The following is a 23831-nucleotide window of genomic DNA, read 5'->3' on the forward strand; positions in this document are numbered from 1 at the left end:
TAAGCAAACTAATTTGATTTATATTCTTTTAGTTTCCCTGCCCAATATTTAAAAAAAAAATGCAATGAAAATACAGATATCGATACTCAGATCGGCAAGTACTGAAAAATAAAAGTATCTGTATCAGACTCGTTCTGGAAAATGTGGTATCAGTGCATCAATAAATTATAAGCCAATAATTGCCTTTGTCTTCAACTAATCCTGTATTCATGGAGTTGTTCTGGAAATAGTTGTTCTTAAAATAACTCACAGCTCTAACCTTGAAAGATGAGTAATTAATTTAATATTCATTCAGGGACAAAACCAAACTCCCGGTGACACCCATCCTGTCATCAGTGCTGCGGCTGGTGCGTTATCACCTGGGCACTGTGGCCAAGGGCTCCTTCATCATCACCCTCGTCAAGATCCCACGCCTCATTCTCATGTACATCCACAACCAACTCAAAGGCAAGGTAGGGACACAGCTCACTTGACATGTCCTTGGGTTGTTGGATCTAAATTGCAGATCTCTCTTGTTGCAAGAATCTTAACTGACGTCATGCATATTTATGCTTATGGCAGGCAGTTTTCATTAGGACAAAAAAGTACTTATGTTGTGCTTGGGACAATTACATCAGCGATTGACTAATAGTATAATGCTAGTATTATATACTAAAAATAGTACTTTAAAGGTTACCCCATGGTTCACTCACCCTCCAGCTGTCCTAGGTGTATATGAATTTCTTCTTTCAGACGAATACAATTTGAATTAATCCAAGCTTATAATGGCAGTAAATGGCAGCCCAAAATTTAAACCCCAAAAAGATATTTGACTTATAATGTGTTAAATATGGATCTTTTTCTTAAACAAACCCATTGATTCACTTCAGAAGGCCTTTATTATAGGCTTGAAAATGTTTTTCTAAATACTTACTTTGGTATTTTCTAATGTTTTGGGGTGGGGATCTTTTGAAGTTAATGCTGCAAGCTATTTGTTATTGTCCTCTTGGGTTTCACTTAGGTGACGTATCATTTACTTGATATATGGCTGGGGATCTTGGGAATATAATGAACTCTAATAGATTTCCGCACCAGCTTTATAGAGGCAGATTTGGAGCATTAAGGAAGCGGCTGACAAATGTGCAACAGACATCCACTGAGGGTAACATCTGAGCTTGCTCTGATTCTGTTCCATGTTACACGCCCCACAGGAAAACGCTTGTGCACGCTGCATGCTGAAAGCCTGTATCTGCTGTCTGTGGTGTCTGGAGAAGTGCCTCAACTATTTGAATCAGGTAGGTCAATTGATGGATTACTCACTGCAAACTGAGGTAGACATTTTAGCTCATTCTTGTGTTATTTGTGCTCTATTAAAAGAACTGTGTTGTATTCATTCTTGTAATCTGTTTCTAGAATGCTTATGCGGCAACGGCCATAAACAGCACCAGTTTCTGCACCTCGGCCCGTGATGCCTTCATGATCCTGGTGGAAAACGCCCTTAGGGTGGCAACCATCAACACCGTTGGAGATTTTGTTCTCTTTCTGGGCAAGGTGAAGGACAGATGAGTATTGATAGTGGTAGTTAAATATTTAAATAAAGATAAATGATGCAAGATTAACTGTTTCATTCAATGGTTCGAGGAGTTTATACTAACATTCAAGTTTGGGCTTTTAAAATGGTCTTTTTAAAACATTTTCATCCTTACCAAGACTGGATTTATTTGAAAAATACAGTAAAAAGTAATATTGTTAAATATGATTACAATTTAAAATAACTACTTTCTATTTTTATATATTTAAAATGCAATTTATGCAATTTATAAAAAATGTATTTATTTTTGTGATGCAAAGCAGAATTTTCAGCATAATTAGTCCAGTTTTCAATGTCATGTGATCCTTTAGAAATCCTTCTAATATGCTGATGTCCTGCTCAATAAACATTTCATATTATTATCAATGTTGAAAACAATATTTTTGTGTGAAAAGCATGATAATTTTTTTCATGATTCTTTACTAAATAAAAAGCTCAATAGAACAGCATTTATTTGAATGCCTTTAAAAAGGTCTTTGCTGTTACTTTTGATCAACTTTATGTATCCTTAATAAAAGTATTATTTGAATACTGAATAAAAGCTGAATAAAAGTATTATTTCATTGAAGAAAAACTTGCTGACCCCAAACTTGAATTGTAGTATACGTCCTACATCCAGCTAAACCATTATTTATTAATAATAATATTTCTGTTTAAAATGTATCGTACTATGAACAGATTTCGTTTTAGAATAAAAAAAAACTTTTTGTAAATTCTTTAAATAATTCTTTCACCATTCCTGATTTCTAATGCAAGCCGTGTTTCCACCAAAATTACCTGGAGCAATTTGAAAAGGAACTTGAACCCAGGAACTTTTCCCCCCTCAGACCTATTGCTGTCTGTGTTTCCATCGTGGTCTAAAGTACCGGAAGATTAGGCAAATAAGTCAGCTGACGTAGGACTGCGTGCAACTTTTCAGTTCCTTCTGGATTTTGTCCTCTGCATATAAGCTTAATAATGCCTAAACCGTCCAAACCGTTTGCCGGTTCATCGGCCGTATTTTTAAAACTCCATTGTTGATTCTAATAGCAAACAGTTCTTACTTCACACCCCACAGCAGACTTTAAAAAATGGTGGTTGAAGTAAAATGCTGCGTGAGCTCAACCAATCAGCATTTTCAGCGCCGAGGTCCCACCCCCGAAAGTTCCTGAACTTTGAAAAAGTACAACCTCACGAGCAGGGACTTTCTGAGAGGGAAGTTTTTACCTGGAACTTCATTTAGACCCTGGTCCCCGTGGTCAAAACACAGAGTACCTGGGGAAAATCTCTGCTCGTCTACTTATGATCTGATCGATCAAAATGCATCTTAAAGGGTTAGTTCACCCAAAAATGAAATTGATGTCATTAATAACTCACCCTAATGTCGTTCCATACCCGTAAGACCTCCGTTTATCTTCAGAACACAGTTTAAGGTATTTTATATTTAGTCCGAGAGCGTATCCAAGTGAATGCACACTATACTGTCCATGTCCAGAAAGGGAATAAAAATATCATCAAAGTAGTCCATATGTGACATCAGTTAGTTAATTAGAATCTCTTGAAGCATCGAAAATACATTTTGGTCCAAAAATTTGGTCCAACTTTATTCAGCATTGTCTTCTCTTCCGGTTTGCCTCAAATAAAGATTCAAACGGTCATGAATCAGCGTATTGATTCATGATTTGGATCGCCAATGTCACGTGATTTCAGCAGTTTGGCAGTTTGACACGCAATCTGAATTATGAATCAATAGACTGTTTCACAACCGTTTGAATCTTTATTTGATGATTGAAAAACAAACAGTTTTCAATCCTTTCGAAGATGAACGGAATTCTTACGGGTGTGGAATGACATTAGGGTGAGTCATTAATGACATAAATTTCATTTTTGGCTGAACTAACCCTTTAATATTGGTTGTAAACGGAGCCTAAAAGTCAAAAGCGTACACAAAATTAGACCAGCATGAATTCTCAAGCTGGTTTATGGTGGTTGTGCTGGTGTGGCTGAACCAGGGGTGTTCAGTTATGCACTGTCCTGCAGAGTTTAGCTCCAACTCCAATTAAACACACCTAAACCAGTTAAACAAGGTATTATTAGGCATATTAGAAACTTCCTGGCAGTCGAGGCAAGTTGGAAGTAAACTCGGTTCAGGACTGAGATTGGACACCAATGGTCTACCAATGTAATGCTAATAGAATTTGACTGGTTAAGCCGTTTCACCATCTTTCTGATGAAGCTGGTTTACCAAGAACGCATTGATGGTTAAGAAGCCCATGCTGTGAACCAAAATAGTTTCTTGGTTGTTATATCTGCTTATTGAGCATTTTGATACCATGCAGGTCCTGATCGTGACATGCACGGCATTCACTGGGGTGTTAGCGCTGAACTATCAGAGAGATTACACCGAGTGGGTCCTGCCGCTCATCATCGTCTGTCTGTTCGCGTTCCTGGTGGCACACTGCTTCCTGTCCATCTTCGAGATCGTAGTGGACGTGCTCTTCCTCTGCTTTGCCATCGACACCAAATACAACAATGGCACACCTGGGAGGGAGTTCTACATGGACAAGGCCCTGATGGTGAGTCGGCTCTGAAGGAAAGGTCGCAGACTATCTGTGCAATCTCTCCTTCTGTCTCCTTCTGTGTTCTGGATGAGAACACCATAAATAGTCTCAGTGTTGAGAGCGCACTTGCCATCTGAGTCACGTTTCTGTTTTGTGTTGTAGCTTCATTCGTTCTTTTGAATGCAGGCTCTGCTGGCCTGGATACGTTAATATTTTAAGATTCAGATGGTGTCCTAGATATTCTCTCTGGAAAACCTTCAACTTTTGTTTTGAAAAGCTGGTTGATTTTGCTGGGGGGGAAAAAAACTCACACAAAGCTGGTTTCTTGTACACTCTTATGAAAGCTGCTTTCTCCTTTTCACATAGTCAGCCAAATCGTGTGTAGCCAACAGCTTTTTGGAATCAAAAGAGAAGGTTTGAGCCTTGAGGTTTTGCACAGAATCGTGGCCCTTCAGATATGCAGTCACTAGCCGTAAAGGTTGTAGGACAGCAACTGTCTTTGGAACTGCTTTTGTTCTGAGAGCTGCTTTGGTTAAAAATGTCTGCAATTATTGGCACTATTTCAGAACATTTTCATTTTTGGTGGGGAAGCTGTTTTCCAACTGCACACTAAGGAAAGGAACTGTTTGAAAATGGTCTTCTGGTTTTAAGAAATGTGGAATACTATTTGGAGTTGGTATGAAAACGATCAGATTATAGCACCAATAGCAGATAATTTCCACAAATTATTTATTTCACAAAATCGTCATTCCACAAGGTAAAGTGGAATGATGATTTGGTTAACATGAAACAAATTGTTTTTTCAGCAATAGTTTTAGGGTGCTTTCACACTTGGCTCGATTGCCTGGGCCGAAACCAAGTTTGATTGTTCGCCCCTCCCCTGCCCCCGCTGGACTGTGTTCATATTTTATTATTTGGGTTCAAACCGGGGTGTGTTTGCGTCATTTAAAGCAGCAGCTGTGGCAAAATGAATAGCATTGCTCACATCACTTTTATATTTTAGTTTTTGAACCGTTGGTTTTGTTAACAAGCTTAAGTACGTAATGGCACTTCCGCGATTTAGTATGATTGCGTTCACATTGGCAGCAAAATATACTGGACTTCACATGAATCGAACCCCACACCATCTATTTAAGCGGACTCGGATACAGTTTGCAGGTGCGCACCCGAGTTCGGAAGACAGAGGTGCAAACATTTTTGGTCAAGATTTTGTATTGACAATGCAAATCAAGCACTCTGTAAAGACTCCTCCAACACATCCTAAAGACTTTCAATGAATTTAAGAAACATAGAGACATAATAATCACTGCAATAATGATCCAATCATAGACTCTTAAATGGGACATATTATGCCCTTTTTCACAAGATGTAATATAAATCTCTGGTGTCCTCAGAATGTGTCTGTAGTTTCATCTCAAAATACCCCCCAGGGCAATTAGTATAGCTTGTCAAATTTGCCCCTATTTGGGTGTGGGCAAAAACGCTCTGTTTTTGTGGGTGTCCCTTTAAATGGAAATGAGCTGCTGCTGCCTGCCCCTCTTCCAGCAGAGAGCGAATCCCTTACACGCAATTTTTTTAAGGAGTATCAGCTGTACAGCATTCGCAAAAAGGAAATTCGCAAAACATCCACAAAATACGAAGTGCCATCCGTATTGACCCATCCTTCAGAAACAGCTTTTTCACAAATCCAGTGTTGTACTAACCCTCACTGGTAAAGCAGTCATGCGTAAAATTATTTATGTAAATAAATAACATTTTACCGACATTCTTTAGCACATTTCCTTCAGAAATTCAATTCATCCACACTGTCCTCAGTGGCTCGGATGCCGGGAGTCTATGGGTCTATAGGTATATATACCTATATATAAATCTATAGGTTGAGAAAAGTCTAAATATAATTTACATTATTTAGATTTTTAAAAAATATAAATATATATATTGAGAATTTGTGAATTCAAGCGTTTTTATCATTAGAATGTCTTAAAGGGATCGTTCACCCAAAAATAAAAATCTGATGTTTACACCCAGTGCATCCAAGATGAAGGTGTCTTTGTTTCTTCAGTTGAACACAAATGAAGATTTTTTAATTCCAACCGTTGCAGTCTGCCAGTCATAATGCTTGTGAAGGGCTAAAACGTCTATGAGAGTAAAAAAACAAAAACAAACATGCCTAGACAACATACACAAAAACAAAAAGACACGAACTGATCAGTTTCTGTGAGAAACAGAACAGTATTTGTTATTTTTTTACCTCATCCAGACGAATCGCATCTAGTGTTCCCATCCGTCATTACTTCTGTCTGGCAAGGTAAAACCGGCGTGATCATAGAAATATATTATGTAGATTCCGCATTCGGCCGATCCACGTAGGCGCTAATGAGGAATATATATATATATGATCGTGCCAGTTTGACCTTACCAGACGGATGAGATTCGTCTGGATATGAGGAAAAAAAATAACATAAATACTGTTCTGTTTCTCACAGAAATCGATTGGTTCGTGTCTTAAGACATCAATGTGTCGTCACGAGCAGCAGGCCTTTTGTGCATGATGTCTAGGCGTGTTTTTTTTTTTTTTTTTACTCTCATAGAGTTGTTACTCATTCACATGTATTAGGATTGGCAGACTGCAATGGTTGAAGTTAAAATCTTAATTTGTTTTCTATTAAAGAAACAAACACACCTACATCTTGGATGCACTGGGGGTAAGCAGATAAACATCACGTTTTTATTTTTGGGTGAACTATCGCTTTAATGCTTCTTACATAAATCAAACTTGAATTCAGACTGAGACATTGAAAAAAGCCTCTAGGAAGCAGCTGTACAGGACTGTAGTTTGATTTATTACTTTCATCTGCTGCAGGAGTTTGTGGAGAACAGCAGGAAGTCAATGGCGATGGAGGAGCGGGGGCGCAGCAAGCGTGCCCGTCCTAAGGAAGAGGTAGAGTTGACGGAGGTTAAGGCCATGGTGAGTGGTGACGTGGGTGTGGCAGGGGCGGAATGGCAGGAGTTACAGGAGTTCCACCTTTACTACCTGCTGCTGTGTGTGCTGCTGGACTGGGCCCTGACGGAGCACAATCTGGTGCTCTGCCTCACACAAGACATGATCATCTTCCTGTCTGTCTGCCTGCCCACCTCCACCCTCTTCTTCTTGGTCACATTGCTCCAGAACACACCGGTGCCTGTTGCTGCATGCTGACTAATGCTTCCTCACCTCCTTCCATCATTTTATCCATCTTTCATCTTTCTATGCACCGCACTAACAGAGCATGAACGTCTATTTTTCTATCTGTGGATTATTATTATTATTTTATTTTTTCATCTTTTTTTTCCATTCCATTCTTGCCTCTTCTTTTTTATTGACTGTCTTGAACTCATATGGCAGCTATAAACTGTACTTATATGTCTGTGGCCTTAAAAACACCATGTTGCTCTTCGGAGGAAGGATAATTGAAACCGCCAGGCTGGAAAAACAAGAGGAGGAGAGGAAGGAAAAGACCCTCTCACATTGATGGTCATATAATGATCTATATTATAAAAGGATGCTCCACAATTCTCGGTTAGTAATTTAGCTGGCGACACTTATAGTTATAGTTCACCCAAAAATAGCAGTTCTGTCATCATTTACCCACCCTAAATTTGTTCCAAATCTGTATGAGTTTCTTTCTTCTGCTGAACAAAAAAGACATTTTGAAGAACGTGGGTAACCAAACAATTGATGGGCCCCACTGACTTTCATAGTAGGGGAAAAAAAGAAGTCAATGAGGTCCATCAACTGTTTGATTACTGACATTCTTCAAAATGTCTTCTTTTGAGTTCAGAAGAAGAAACTCATATAGGCTAAAGACAACTCGAGGGTAAGAAGCATTTCTCATCATTTAAAGAGTGAACTACCCCTTTAACTCTTGGCTTACTGGATACATCACTGCCAATTTTGCAGTTTAAACACTCAAACTATCAAAATGACTACTGAGATTGTTTAGTTTGTTTAGTAGGATAAAGTTGGGGCTGACTGTATATGGGTCGTTGACATGTAATGCTAATCCTAGTCATTTTCTTTGACATTTTCTATATTAAACAACACTTTTCAAGTTTTTGTTTTATTAGACATGTGGTTTTCCTGACATTAATTGAGTGATGGTCCAGAATATGTATTTTAAAGTGCCCCATTATCCTGCTTTTGGATATTACTTTTTTATGCAGTGTGTAATATAGTTGTTTGTGAATGTAAAAGGTCTGCAAGGTTGAAATGATCAAATTTATTGTCTCCCAAAAGAAAGAACCGATCGTGAACTTCGTTCAGAGAAGCTGTCAATCTCAGCTGTCGATCATAACGTCACACCCCCGTTTTTATAGCATCAAATAACTAACTAAACCAAACATATTTAAAGAACGAACACTAACGTCAGCATGATAAAATCATAACAGAAAATAACAGAAACCATCTTTGGAGAAATGTATTTGAAGTGTAATTTGATTGTTTAGTTTGTCTATGTCATTGAGGGGTGGGGTTTATGACCTATACTACATCCAGCCACCTGGGGGCGATCGAGATGCGTCGGCTTCAGTTTTCAGGACTCTCGTTGCAGGCTCGGTTGTAAGTGGAATACCAATCACAACAGACTGGGCCGTCTGACCAATCAGAGAAGGGTAGACTTTCGGAAAGGCGGATTTAGAGAGGCAGAATCTGAATTAGACTGTATATTATGAGAGAATTCCAATCCTTGGATGCATGTAAACCTATTGTAGGACACCTCAAAAAAATAAAATAAAAATTGGAACCTTTAAAATAGCATTTAAGGGCACTTTAAAAATATGTAAAAAAAATTAATTTAAATTTTATTTATATAGTTATAGTGAATGAAAAAAAAAGTTGTTTCAAACGTGTTCATATCATGAATATATATATATGCTTTTTTTTTTACATGAACTGCAAGAAAAATGTATATAATATACTTTTCCTTATAAATTCTTATTTAACCCTAAACTCTTGGTGCTGAAGTAGTTCATGGTCATTTTAAAATTTCACATTTGTCAACTACCCATATACTGTGTTCCTGAAATCTATTGTTATAAATCTGGTTTCAAGACAGGCTTTACATCCATCATAACACCCTCTCAATAAGCATGGCTTCTCACACCTGCTTTTTGCATTTTGCAATGCCAATGATGAAGTGGACTAACTCCTCCAGATCCAGATCAGATGATTAGTTGTTGGTTTGTTTGGGAGTAATAAGACTAATGACGTGTTTCTTTCCTGTAGGCTCCCGGGACAAGCTCTGCTTGACCAAAATCAGCCCATGGGACTTTTTAAAGACATTCCAAAATGTTTATTTTTACCAATGTGTAACATGTTTACTATGGTTTCACTCCAGGGAATACAATATTTTAATAAGAAACTGTAAAAAAAAAAATGAAATAACAATGTAATGAAGCACTTTATATTGGAGCGCTGCATATTTTAAAAAGCCTGATGCATTTTTCGTAGTGATGTCCTTTTTATAAGACTAAAAAACCCAGTTGCCATCTAGTGAAACACAGTATTAATAATGTCTAGAATCACTGTTTTTATTGTCAATTTTTCATAACAAACTTTTTTTTGTTTATGAAAAACCCACATACTGCAGTGCAGCACTTTTATTTCTTTTAATCCAAATACGGAAGCATCTACACTTTTTATTTCTTTAAAAAAATGCTTGGTTGTGTTATTTAACTGAAATAACATTACCATGCCTTTCACTTCTGTGTAAAAAGATTGGCTGGTTGCTTTCCCTCCAATGGTGGTGATATTTAGTTTGCTTCTGAGTTTTGATGAAACTGGTCAAAAAGGTCTTTTTTTCCCCTGCTGTGGATGTTAGAGTATAACCCAGGATATATTACACAATAGGGTGACTTCACCTGGTCAGTTATACTACCAGTCAAAGGTTTGGAAGCATGAAGTCTTTTAAGCTTACCTTAAGTTTTGAATGCTTTTAGGTTACATTTATTTGCACAAAAAATACAGTAAAATGGTAATATTGTGAAATATTATTACAAATCAAAAGAACTGTTTTCTGTTTGAATATATTATAAAATGTCATTTGTTCCTGTGATGCAAAGCTGAAATGTCTGCATCATTACTCCAGTCTTCAGTCACAGAATTGTATTCTCAAGAATCATTTCTGATTCTTACCATTGTTGAAACCAGTTGTGCTGCGTGATATTTTTCTGGAAACAGTAATACTTTTTCAGGATTCTTTGATGAATGAGTTCAATGAACAGCATTTACTTGAAACATAATAAATATCTTAACTTTTGATTAATTTAATGCATCCTTAATGAATAAACGTATTAATTTCTCTCTTTTTTTTTCTCTCTTTAAAAAAAAAATCTTACCACAAATGTTTGAATGGTAGTATGGAAGCTTGTTTCTGACACAAAATAAAACTTTTTAAAACCTAATTGTGACTTTCTATCTTACAATTGGGAGTTTATAACACAATTCTGACTTTATTGTTCTGATTTTATAACTCATAATTCTGACTATATTGTGCAATTCTGACTTTATAACTCACAATTTTGACTATAAGAAAAAACCCAATGGTGTGTTGTAAATTTACAAATCTGAGAAAAAAAGTCAGATTTGTGAGAGAAATTAAGATTACATTTTTTACTGTGTGGCGGAAACAAACTTCCACAGTAACTATTTCTTTAAAAATGTTAAATTGTTTCATTATTGATAACAATAATAAATGTTTCTTGAGCATCAGCATATTAGAATGTTTTCTGAAGGATCTTGTGACTGAAGACTGGAGTAATTTTTTTTAACAATATATATAGGCCTATATATTTTTTTCTTTCTTTTTTTTCAAATAATAAACTTCATAAAGTTTATAAAGAGACTTCATAAAGCTACACTGTGTGATATTTCCCCCCATCTAGCGGTGTAAAGGTATATGACCATCAAGTGAATATTAGTTTCTATTCCTCTCAATTCTGATTTCGTTTTAACTCCTACGGTGGCCGATTTAGTCCAAGATTAACATGGCAATCCCCCTCTTCACATTCGACACGGTGCCATCGAGTGTTAAAACGCGAAAAGCGAAGCTTGAATTTATGGGTATGTCCCTCTTTGGCTAATGTACTTTCAAGATGGAGGGGCAACATGGCGACCGGCATTCGAACCCCTCATCCGTATGTATTTTCAATGGCATATTATAAACTTACGAGAATACTTTATTACTTGAAAAAAGTAAATATACATTAATGAGCATATATTTTTGAAATAACTAAGTGTTTTTAGCTAAGAATAAACTAAAAAAGTTACACAGTGTAGCTTTAAAAAATAAATAAAATAAATCACGGTTTCTACAAAATTATTATGCTTTTTTCCCCCCTCAGAATTGTCTTTGATGAACAGAATTGACTTGAAATGGAAACATTTTGTCCCATTATAAATGCGTTTACTGTAACTTTGATCAGTTGAATGCATCCTTGATGAGCATGATAGACTTCCTTCCAAAACGTTTGACCGGTAGTCCATGTAGAAATGGTTTGTTAGCAATTAATCCATCAAAGAAATGCAAGGCTACTCCTGTTCGTAAATCAGCAGTGGGGCAATTCTGGTGCTGTAATGTGGCTTGGTCATTGTCTTTGGTTGTTAAACTAACACGACTTTGCCTCATTTGACTGAAATTGAGTGCATGAGCATCTATGATCCACAGCATAAAGCGCCAATCTCTCAGGGGGGCGATTCCTCATCCAACCTGTAGGGTTGAATGTAGGGTAAAATGGCAAAATCTTTCCTTTTCTTTTTTCGACCTATGTACTAATGTTAGCTTTTGCATAGTTTTGTAGTCGTCATTTGTTCTCTTTTGCTTTGCAACCAATGGAGAGTTTGGTCGCTTTACGCTAGTGAGATACACCGACTTTCATATCTGCATCAAACTTAAGTCTTCCTACTCGTGCAAAGTATTTTGAAAGGAAAAAATGTCATTTTATTTTCTGCTAGACAGTAGGAGAGGAGAGTCACATGAAACTTGCATTTTGCCTTAACCAACTGAGTGAATGTCGCCCCCTGCTGGATTACAGTTCAGTGCAACACAGAAGAGAACCCGCTCATGAGCCTTAAACAGATCGAACCATTCAGTCATTTAACCCAGCCAGAACGAATGCCAGAACGTGGTAGATGCGGCTGAGGAGAATATATAGCATTTATTTACGCATAGAGGAATCGGCAGTCGGCTTTTTTCTTTTTCTAACAAATGTCAGATTTAGCAAAAATGTCTGTGATGTGTGCAGTTTTTTGTATGGATGTTTTGAACATGTCATGTTACATATTGATAAATACTGACTGAGGAAGTTTTCCCCCCTTTATTTTAATTCCATGTTTTGGCGTCTTGCATTGGAGGGAAATGTTGTGAATTGTGTTAAAATGACATGATGTTTTCTGGGAGGGTTTAGAAACGAACACGATGTATTTATGAGATATTAAGAGCATGAATTAAGAAAAAAAAAAAAAAATTCTAGGAGATTTTAACATTTGCCACACAAAACTTATGCTGAAAGCATGTTAAATATTGCACTAAGATGGCGTACATTAAACACAGAGACGAATTAAAGATATCTGTAAAACATTTATAGTTCAAATCGTCTTATAGCGCATTCAATATAGAGATGTTTCATAAATGTTTAAAAAGAATCTTCTCTGTCAACAAAATCTGTCTTCTAATTGCTTGACGTTGCAGTTTCTGGTTACGTAGCAGTTTCATCAGGTAACTTAAACTTGATGACTGTGATTAAATCCGAATGGCGGAACTTACTTTTTAGGGTGAATCTCACAAAAACACGTCACCCCAAAATCATGAAGAAAACAAAAAAGAAATGATTTGGCATGAAGTAAAATAGACACATTAAGGTTATTTGTAATTGTGACATTATTTTCATGATAATTCGAAAAATTTGCATCTGGATGTTTATTTATTTATTTCATCACTAGTTTATTATTATTTTACAATTATCATTTTCTATTATATAAATATCTATTTGTATTATTATATAAATTATATATTTGTAATGAAATCAGCACAAGGGCAAGTATGTTCTCTTATATGAGGTACAAATGCAATTTAAAACATACACACACGTAGCCTACATGTGTGTGTGTGTGTGTATATATATATATATATATATATATATATATATATATATATATATATATATAGCCCTTATTGCATTTTATTTATTTTTTATCATTTTTTTATGATGATCTTGAGAATTGTGCTTAATTGTCATACAATAATGTCACAATGCACAAAAAAATTATAATGCAAAAATACCGGTTTTGTGAGATACATCTTTTAATGCTTTTTTTGGAATCAAAATGATTGGACTTTGGGATTTGGGCTGAAAAACTGACCTTACAATGGGCATTTACTGCCTGAGAAAGGTTTTTCTTTTTTTTAAATTATTATTATGGATACCAGTGTCATAATCACTGGAACAGGATCTTTTTGCTCCTATTCCAGTGAACAGGATCAAAAATGTTCGAGTCAAAAATGTTCGAGCCAATGTGCCTTGAACATTGGCTTTGGCTCTTCACTTTATATTGCCAAATGTGCACAAACTGAAAACCGTTAGCTCTTGTTTTTGTTCACAGCCTCTTCCTTCTTTCTTTAAATCACTGAAAGCATCTCTAACAGCTGTGATATCGCTAGTCCTGTCAGTGTGTATTAGAAAGAGACAGACGAGCTGTGCTTAGAGGCAAGCTAGTAAAACCCATAACCACTGCACACACACACATACACACAATGACCTGCATGCCCCTGACCTGGGATTTTTCTAACTCTTTAAAACAATGAGCCATTTTTGTAGAAACGTGAACTGTTTGGCATTAGAATACATGTGACTTAACACTGATAGAACAATAGCTTTATTATGCGACAAGCCACTGTTTTTATTTTTCGAGGTGAGATTGTGAGTCCGTTTCTCCTCTTTATTTTGGGAAACTGTGCTTCTGTTCTTGTCATACGGGGGAATAGGCCGATTCTGTTATCAGATACAGTCACGGATAGGCAATACATCAGTTTACTCCTCTGGTGTGATATTAGCTATTAGCTCTTACCTGCAGTAAAGGTGTTTGTAACATTGAACTAAGTTTTTGTTGATTTGTTTGATTTTTATATTTATGATTTCATATGTTTCCTGTTTTTTAAAGTAATAAAATGGGGAAAAAATTACTGTTTCTTCAGTGTCCACTGTTCAGACAGACTTTACACTGGATTTTCATCAAATATGAAGACAAACTGGAGTGAAAAAAGTTTTATATTTATTATGTGCATGTTTTAAGGATGATATTTTGGTTTTTGAACTGTGCATGAGGATATATGTGTGCAAGTGTTACATACAGTAGCATCACAAAATCTTAACCAAAAAACGCAAACACTTCAAATTTGAAAACAATTCTTTGCTGAGTGTTTTTTTATTTTTATATACGCTACTGTTCAAAAGTTTGGGGTCGTGAACTGTTTAATGAAAGTTCTGCTCACCAAGGCTGGATTTCTTAGATCAAAAATACAATGAAAATAGTAATATTGTGACATGGTATTACTATTTTAAAGAAATGTTTTCTATTTAAATATATTTTAAAATATAGTTTATTCATGTGATGCAAAGCTGGATTTTCAGCATCATTATCCTTCAGAAATCATTCAAAATAAGCTGATTTGATGCAAGAATGTAGAATTCTTTGAGGAATAGGGAAAAAACTGCATTTGAGTAAATTTCTATTTTGAAACTACTCTTTACTGTCACTTTTGATAAATGTAATGCATCCTTGGTGAATTAATTTATGTAAATAAATCTTTTTTACACAAATCTTTTGAACCGTAGCGTAGTTGCATAAATACGCATCTGTGCAAAATATGTAGGGCCTGTACATGTCCAATACTGAGGTCAGTGCAGTTTTCTGCTGCCCTTACTGACAAGAATTGACCCTTTTGTTCAAGCCATGTGCATTGTCTTATGCAAAATGAAATTGTCATCATTTACGCACCTTCATGTTATCCTGATAAAAGCAACTTATGATGATATATGATTTTGGACAACTTGGAATATAGTTTTATGGTGCCTTTCTAGACAGAATCCATCTCCTTTCACTTTTACTAAACTAAAATATTTAGAACAAAATAAGGGTGAGTAAATGATGGGTTCTTTTTATTTAGTGTTTCTCATTCAGCATTCAAGGCTTTAGCACATGCATCAAGAGCTTATGTCTGACTCCTCTATACCTCCTCTTCATCTTCACTAGCCAGGGTGTCCAGCTCTTTGTCTTTGCACTGGACGTGTTCAGCTTTGTATGCTTTCTGTAAGTTCTCCAGCTCTTTAATCTCAGCGCGGAGGTGTTCCAGATGTACGGTGCGCCGGTTCCGTATCAGCTTCATGGGCAGTGGGTTCATGTCATTGAAGGCAATGCTTGTCAGCTTCCTGTGGAAAAAGAAGATGAGGTATATTGAGATTGTATCTATGAAAACTACAGTGAAGACATTATCATGTTTATTTCCTGTAGAAACCTCTGGTTTAGAAACACACTCCCCAAGCAAGCTTTACAACTTTGTGTTTTTGAAACCAAGCCATCTATGCAGAAATGAGCAGGTGCACAACGTCGGCAGGCATGCATCGTATCAGGGCCGTGTGTTTAAAATAGCCACACCACAGAGGCTTCTGACCCATATTCTGTTTCTATTTGTGTGACTGCTCGGATTGATTTGTTTTACTATGGCTCAATGAATATATATATATATACACACATATATACATATATATACATATACACACACACCTAAAGGATTATTAGGAACACCATACTAATACTGTGTTTGACCCCCTTTCGCCTTCAGAACTGCCTTAATTCTACGTGGCATTGATTCAACAAGGTGCTGAAAGCATTCTTTAAAAAATGGTGGCCCATATTGATAGGATAGCATCTTGCAGTTGATGGAGATTTGTGGGATGCACATCCTCCGGAGGCACTAAGCTCCAGTTCCACCACATCCCAAAGATGCTCTATTGGGTTGAGATCTGGTGACTGTGGGGGCCATTTTAGTACAGTGAACTCATTGTCATGCTTAAGAAACCAATCTGAAATGATTTGAGCTTTGTGACATGGTGCATTATCCTACTGGAAGTAGCCATCAGAGGATGGGTACATGGTGGTCATATAGGGAAGGACATGGTCAGAAACTATGCTCAGGTAGGCCGTGGCATTTAAACGATGCCCAATTGGCACTAAGGGGCCTAAAGTGCATACCTCAGTTGTAAGGAGTGGTTATTTCAGTCAAAGTTGCTCTTCGATCAGCTTGAATCAGTCTACCCATTCTCCTCTGACCTCTAGCATCAACAAGGCATTTTCACCCACAGGACTGCTGCATACTGGATGTTTTTCCCGTTTCACACCCTTCTTTGTAAACCCTAGAAATGGTTGTGAGTGAAAATCCCAGTAACTGAGCAGATTTTGAAATACTCAGGCCGGCCCGTCTGGCACCAGCAACCATGCCACACTCAAAATTGCTTAAATCGCTTTTCTTTCCCAATCTGACATTCAGTTTGGAGTTCAGGAGATTGTCTTGACCAGGACACACCCCTAAATGCATTGAAGCAACTGCCATGTTGTTGGTTGATTAGATAACTGCATTAATGAGAAATTGAACAGATGTTCCTAATAATCCTTTAGGTGGATGTGTGTATATACAGTGGAGATCAAAATTAGAGAACAACAAAGAATTTCCTAGATTTCAAGGTCACTGCTTAGTCCTTTTTGAAATTATCCTAACAGGAGCAGAAGGGCAGTTTTTTAAGCATATTTCACAAGTTAAATATATACTGAAGTACAGTACATACAACTTAATTAAGTCAATTGAAAAATAACGCTGGTCATATTTAGAGAACACTTTTAGATACCTTCAAGCTTGTCCAGATGAAGGCCAAAGGGATGACCCTTTCAGCTATTGCAAAAGAAGTTGGTCATTTCAAATCTGTCATTTCTAGAATATTTAAGCTTTACAAAGACACTAATTCATTCAAATACCCAAAAAGGTACGCAAGACCAATGCACGAGGACAGGACAATGTGGAGACTTTCAATGTGGATTCGGTCTTCTTCGAGACTGGAAGAAGAGTAGACAAAGATCACACCAGAGCAGTGTGTGAGTATCTAGTGATGTCCTGTGGCCGCAGATGTGCTGAGCTCATTCAAAGCAAGGGCCTCTATACTTCCTACTAATTTTTGACTGCTGGAAGCATCACCTTTTATTTGTAATGTTTTTTTTGTGCTGCATTAGATATAGTTCTCTAATTTTGATCACTGTGTTTTTGACAAAATAAAGGTTTTGTTGAAGTGCCTTGGTATTTTGTAAAACATGCTAGCAGAACAATGGTATACCCACAGCTAATCATCCTTCAAACTTCAAGCAATGAATATCAACAATATTTCTGAAAAAAATCTAGTGTTTCTAAATTATATAAATTTATATATATATATATATATATATATATATATATATATATATATATATATATATATATATATATATATATATATATATATATATATAAAATGTGTGTGTGTGTGTGTGTGTGTCTGACTGACTGGCAAAAAATAACTATTCTGACGCTACAAAAAAAGGAACTCCTTTAAAATGAAATGGAGAAGTGAAATTATTAGCATTATTACGTATGTGGTTTACGTAAATGGTATATATATATATATTTTTTTTTATTACATTTTATTTCTAGTTATTTTAGTACATGAAGATAACATTTTTTAAAATGATGTATTTCAGTTGATGTTTACGTTATTTAAAGCAACAAAAATGTTTTTTTTTTTTTTTTTTTTTTAGTGAATACATTTATAATGCTTTAATACCTTTAGAATGCATCAACTTTCCTATGCTATTCATTACTCTATGTATATAAATATAGCTCTATCTTAATACAGTATATTATATGTTACCCTTACTTTTTTTTAAAGGGGTGATGAATTGAGAAATCAACTTTCCCTTGAGGTTTTGATACATAAAAGGTCAAGATAATATAAGAATAGCCTGTAAGGTTCAGAGGTGAAAACATCCTTGTTAGTAAAAGAAAAGCTTTTATAGACACCAGGCCCAACAAACGAGGCTCTCTAATCAATGACGTATTAGAACGGTGAAACGCCGCCTCTATGTGTACTCCTGCTTCTGTAGCCCCGCCCACCGACTCGTACAGCTAAACTGATCGCGTTACCGAGCAATAAACACACCAAAGATAGCAAGATAATCGTTTGTTAACAAGATACAAGTCGGCGCTGAATTTCCAGACATATTGAGATTTAAACACAATGCTGTGCCTTCTATATTGGATCCGACAGGAATGGTACAACACACTTATGTGAGTAAATCATGTTTTTTATATGCGATAGTATTGAATTGTTACAGATGGCACTGATAATGTGTACGTGACGTGTCTAACAGAGCATACCAGCAGCTGTCACAGGCTGGAGAATCCCTTATTTGTTGGTTAATTGCGATTCAGGATCAGACTACCAGGGCTTGCAAAGCCCAACGCCCCGGGGCTATGTGATTTCCAGACGGGCTACCAAAACAAGCCCATCCGCAGGCCTGTGTGGTTCACCCACAGGCCTGCGGACGGCGCTTTGGATAAAAGCGCTATATAAATGCAGTCCATTTTCACCCTTATATCCACCGATCGGACAGGCCAAGAAGTAAAAAAATAAATAAATCAGGGGTGGATAATAGATACTAAATCATTGTGTTTGTTTGATATATACGTTTTGAGATTGAGCCCTGTCAGAGAATTTTTCCGGCCGCTTTCAAAACAATCTCTCCCTAACGTGAACTGACAAGGGAGCATAATTTCGTTAAATATGCAAATCTTATCCATTCCTAGCCGTGGGCATTTACTTCTAAGTCTCCAATGCGGAATGCCCATGTAAAAACCATGCAAACGTCATAAGTTGACCTCAGACAACAGTATAAAAAAACAAAACAAAGCCAGTTCATGACACCTACACACTCAGTTTATAGTACTTTCTTTTCTATCCTTCATCTCACCTTCCATCTGCAATGGTGTTGGGGAAGATGCGGAGATACTGGTACATTTCGACACTGTCTTGAATCTTTAAGATGTCTTCCTCTCTGTATTTGAAAAGAGCCAGTGCATATCGGAATATCACCTATGAACAAGATGAAAGGGGGATTCATTCAACAAAACTATTACATAAGGTTCAGCAGCAGAGTATTCAGAAACATCCAACTATTATTAGTTTGTAATTTGTTCAGTAATTCAAGAGAACCCAGTACTGATGCACCATTTCTCAAAATGCTCTGTCATGGATCCAAAATACCTTGATGCCCTCATACAGGAAGGCGTCCCATACTTTAAACAGTATGCGGGTAGGCAGACTCTCAACGAACAGTACCAGGAACCATTCAACAGTGATGAGCGATATGTCTACTTTTAACGCTTCCAGATGGGCTGTGAGTCGAGGCAGTTTCTCCGACATGAGGTCCTTTAGTACACGCTGATCGGCCTGGATAGAAGTGTGGGAGAGAGACAGTAAAATGAAGATGGCCCATTTAGAGCTTGAGGAATATACATTATACTTTGGGGTTAGTTAATTTATTTCCCCAGCAACAATGAATTAAATGTATTCAAATTGACACCAAAGATTTTTATATTGTTACAACTTTAAAATATATATTAAAATATATTATTTTTAACTTAAAAATTAATTCAAGAATCATGAAAAAAAATGTCACTGTTTCCACAAAAATATTAAGGAGCACAATTCACAGGAATACATTTTTTTTTTTTTTTTTAATCTAATAGTAATTTAAATTGTGATAATATTGCAGATTATCACTGCGTTTACATAAGAAACTGTACGTTGATGTCAGTGTCTTTGATACACCGATTGATCTGCAGTGGTCAGGTGGTACAGTGGCCGGGTAGTTGTAGCTCTCAGAAAATTACGAGTTCTACAAGCATGTGAAAGCTTTTTACAGTTCAGAATCGTTATGATATACGGCATGCCATAAACACAACTTTACTTCATTAAAAAACAAAGCCTATACACTACACTATTTCAAACTGCCTAATGAGCAGCACATTTTGGGATTAAGTATTAAAGTAAAACAAGCTTATTTTAAGATTCAGATTTTTCAAGTTCTCACCTGACAGCCCAGCAGGTCTTTAGTGTAATAATTGTGAGGCATGATGTATTCCACAATCACTACCAGGCACCAGAAGGCATCTTCCTCATCCTGCAGTACCAGCAGAGCAATGGCCGCCAGTCTGCACACAGTGGGATAGAGAGTGGTATTTACTTTTCTTTTTGCATATACAGTAGGTGTCATGGCTTACAGTAAACCTACCCCTAATCCTATGGCACCCAGCAAGTTGTTCATCAACAAATAACCACTAGATGTCAGCCTATCACATGATATGGCCTATATAAAGTCAGCATGATGTTAGTTCTGAATAGCCTGTTGGCAGTGCTCAGCAAGGCAAATAGCGGTAACACTTTATTTGGTTACACTTTATTTGAATGTGTCCCTGTTACAGTATCATTATATTTTTAAGTACTGAGTACTATTAACTATCAACATGTACTACTTAGATTAGATTAGGGTTAGTTGCATATAATTATGCAAGATTGACTGCAATTGCTTTGATAAGAACATGTAACATATGTTACAAGGACACTGTCAAATAATAACATGTAATAACAATATGTAATAACTATAAATGATGCATAATTACATGCTACTAAACCAAACCCTAATCCTACCCTAACTCTCCAGTAAGTCCATGTAGTTAATTAATATTACTCAGTACTTAAAATGTATAATTAAACTGTAACAGGGACACATTAAAATAAAATGTAACCCACATATCACTTTACACGTAGATAGGGGTGTTAAAGTGGTGTACTCAATTATGACACATTAACCCATTACACTCAGTATTTTTCCTGTAAAATAACACCAACATTTTGAACCTAGACCACTGTATGTGTGTATGGGAGGCTTTTCAATTAGGGTAGGCCAAATCCAGACGGAAATGGCAACAGAGTAATTTAGTGTAAATACATGACTTTGTCCAAAATAAATGCCAAAGTGATGCATATCCCCAGAAAGTAGAGACTCTAAGCTTTCAAATGGTACCAAATATGACATCATAGCTCATTCACAGACATTTAAAATTGAACGTATATACATGACGATGTCATACCGGACCCTGTACAGGGTCCACAGAGTTTAAGTGGTTAAATGTAAAACTGAGCATGAAAATAAATTCCTATTTATTAAAGAATTTAATACACATTTTTATATGTTTGATTATGTTTGTTGAATAGCTTGTTGGCAGTGTTCAGCCTGGCAGACAAGGCAAATTTCACTTTACATGCAGAGTGAAATAGGTAATTGGTGTGCTGCTTTGCATTGTCAAAGGGGTGTACTCAAGTATGACACATTATATGTAAAATTAAGTATGTAAAAAAATTTTTTTTTATACCAAACATTTTTATATAATTATTAAGTAAAACTTTTTGGTTTTGTAACATAAACTCAATTCCCCATCTTAAATTGTATTGTATTATTTTATTTTTGTAATCTTATTTGATCTTATCTGAGATTTGTAACATATACTAAGCCTCAATTTATTTATTATTTTATTTTATTCTTATCTTGTAGTTACCTGTTGAGTCCCTGCACGTAGCCGATGGTGGGGTTTTGCCATGAGAACGCTTGAAGAACTCTCTCCAGCTTTTGAATCAAGGGGCTTGAAGGAGGGGAAAAGTTTTGATTGGTGGTCAACGTTCGATCCAGGTCCAGCTGGATCTGTCTGGGCACCAGGTGAGGTGAGGCTCTGCTTTTCTCACACAGCTCCTGATAGCGGTCCGGATGACGCTCTCTTAAAGACATAGTTCTAGTCTGTATCACAAAACGCCAAACCCTCACGCGGTACTCGCGTGGTAAGCCTGTCCGGAGTAGACTCTTCAATTCTGTTGATGAAGAGAGTTCAGCTTCAGGACGTCCGAACAGGAGTTGAGTGCAACGAGCCAACAATGGCCCATCGCATTCCTCGTTATTCAGCAGGTTGTGGGATCGGATCTCCAGGGCCTGGATCTTAGAAAGGAGCTTCAGGTCCTCAACTTTGTAGTCTACTGCAATCTTAAATCCATATTCATCGTAATCACTGTAGAATGTTGGGAATTGTGAATTTTTTTTCCAACGTAAACAATCAAATATTTATATGGCAATCTGTTCTATGATTTACTCTATTCTTCCTAATAAACTTTCTTCTACTTTCTTTTAGTAGGGGCCTTATCTAAGCAACAACTGAGCAATTTCTATATAATCTCAGTATGTCTATTAACTCAAATCATTTATTTCCATCCAAGTCTGGAATGATTTAACTTATCCAAGTGTGAATGAGAACTGAATTCTCCAAAGAAGATATGAACAGGGTGAGTGAATGAATTATAAATGAACTGATGGGACCTTGTTTACCTGATTGGGTTTAGTTTGATGGTGGCGTTCAGGTCTGCCTTTACCGCATCTTTAATCACCTTCTTGATTGCTTCCCTCTGCTCCGGATTCAATTCCTCACTCTCCTGGAGTTTCTGGAGGATTCCCAGGTATCTGCTTTCCATCTGACAGTTATTGGCCTCTAAAACAGCACACTGGTACACACATAGTAAAGCTAGAGTAAATCTTGTTGCAAACACTTTGTGACATTTACCATCGGGCCAAACAATCATGCTACAAGGTTCTAAAAAAATGTAATTACATTTTTTAAGTATAAAAACTAACTTTCAAAGCTCAAATCTCTTAGTTCAAAGACTTATTCAGTGTTCAGTTAAAAAGGTCAGCCAAGCAGAACAAAAGTTAAAGACATATTTAAAGGTCCCATGGCATGAACTTTTTATTTTATGAGGTTTTTCGACATATGAGTTCCCCTAGCCTGAATATTATCCCCAAGTGGCTGAAAATTTTTGTGGCTGTCTTTCTCTGCGTTTGAGAAATTGAGAACATAGACAAGCTGATCTTGAATTCTCCTGTTATGACGGCCTACCAGAAAGGTTTCCTCCACTTCCTCTGCTTTGCCCGCCCAGAAAAATAGTAAAGAATGGATTCAGTTTATCAGTCACAAAGTCAGCAGTACAGGCTTTACTATATGGATTCAACAGCACTGCCACAAACAGTGAGTAACAGTGTTCATTAATGCCTGATCTGGGATCATTGAGTTCTGATGTGTAGCTAATCATTCAAGTTCACACAGACTTTCTTTCTAAATCGGTTAATACTGTCAGTCCCGCCGCTGGCCGTCTTGACGTATCAATAAATCAAGCCAGTGACTAAAACCATCAACGTCACGTTTTTTTCTGTTAGTAGCATGAAACAAATCTGTTATTTAAATTATTAAACTATAGAGAGCAATCAAAGAACACTCTTTATAATGTTTGGACCTGTCCATCACACGTTTATCTGCAGTGCACACTTGCCCAAACTGCCGTTTGAATAACGCTGTTAAACTCAACAGAAGCTCTTACTGTATTCAGATGGATGTCGTGTTTGCTGTAAGCTGTGGTGAAAGCATTTTTTGAGAGAAATAACGTTGCAAAGTTCACTCGGGTTTATTCAGAGCTGTGATACAAAAAAAAAAACTCGTGCTCTCAACAAC

General features: G+C 36.6%; 2 protein-coding genes across 2 annotated transcripts in view; one reads left to right on the forward strand and one right to left on the reverse strand.

Annotated features, from left to right (window-relative positions):
- The window catches only part of slc44a1b (solute carrier family 44 member 1b), a 38797-nt gene extending 23537 nt beyond the window's left edge, over positions 1–15260 (forward strand). The window contains exons 11-16 of the mRNA XM_067457111.1: positions 296–452; positions 1191–1274; positions 1393–1530; positions 3889–4125; positions 6974–7078; positions 9374–15260. Coding sequence (XP_067313212.1) covers positions 296–452; positions 1191–1274; positions 1393–1530; positions 3889–4125; positions 6974–7078; positions 9374–9397 — 745 coding nt within the window. The 3' untranslated portion in view covers positions 9398–15260. The remainder of the gene's footprint in view (positions 1–295; positions 453–1190; positions 1275–1392; positions 1531–3888; positions 4126–6973; positions 7079–9373) is intronic.
- tbc1d2 (TBC1 domain family, member 2) overlaps positions 7485–23831 on the reverse strand; it is a 42321-nt gene continuing 25974 nt past the window's right edge. Inside the window, exons 9-15 of the mRNA XM_067457110.1 lie at positions 22658–22830; positions 21843–22343; positions 20318–20438; positions 19489–19674; positions 19196–19317; positions 15378–15573; positions 7485–7574 (exon numbers count right to left, since the gene is read on the reverse strand). Coding sequence (XP_067313211.1) covers positions 7509–7574; positions 15378–15573; positions 19196–19317; positions 19489–19674; positions 20318–20438; positions 21843–22343; positions 22658–22830 — 1365 coding nt within the window. The 3' untranslated portion in view covers positions 7485–7508. The remainder of the gene's footprint in view (positions 7575–15377; positions 15574–19195; positions 19318–19488; positions 19675–20317; positions 20439–21842; positions 22344–22657; positions 22831–23831) is intronic.

The sequence above is a fragment of the Pseudorasbora parva genome, chromosome 11 (genome assembly GCF_024679245.1).
Source record: "Pseudorasbora parva isolate DD20220531a chromosome 11, ASM2467924v1, whole genome shotgun sequence".
Taxonomy (NCBI): Eukaryota; Metazoa; Chordata; class Actinopteri; order Cypriniformes; family Gobionidae; genus Pseudorasbora; species Pseudorasbora parva.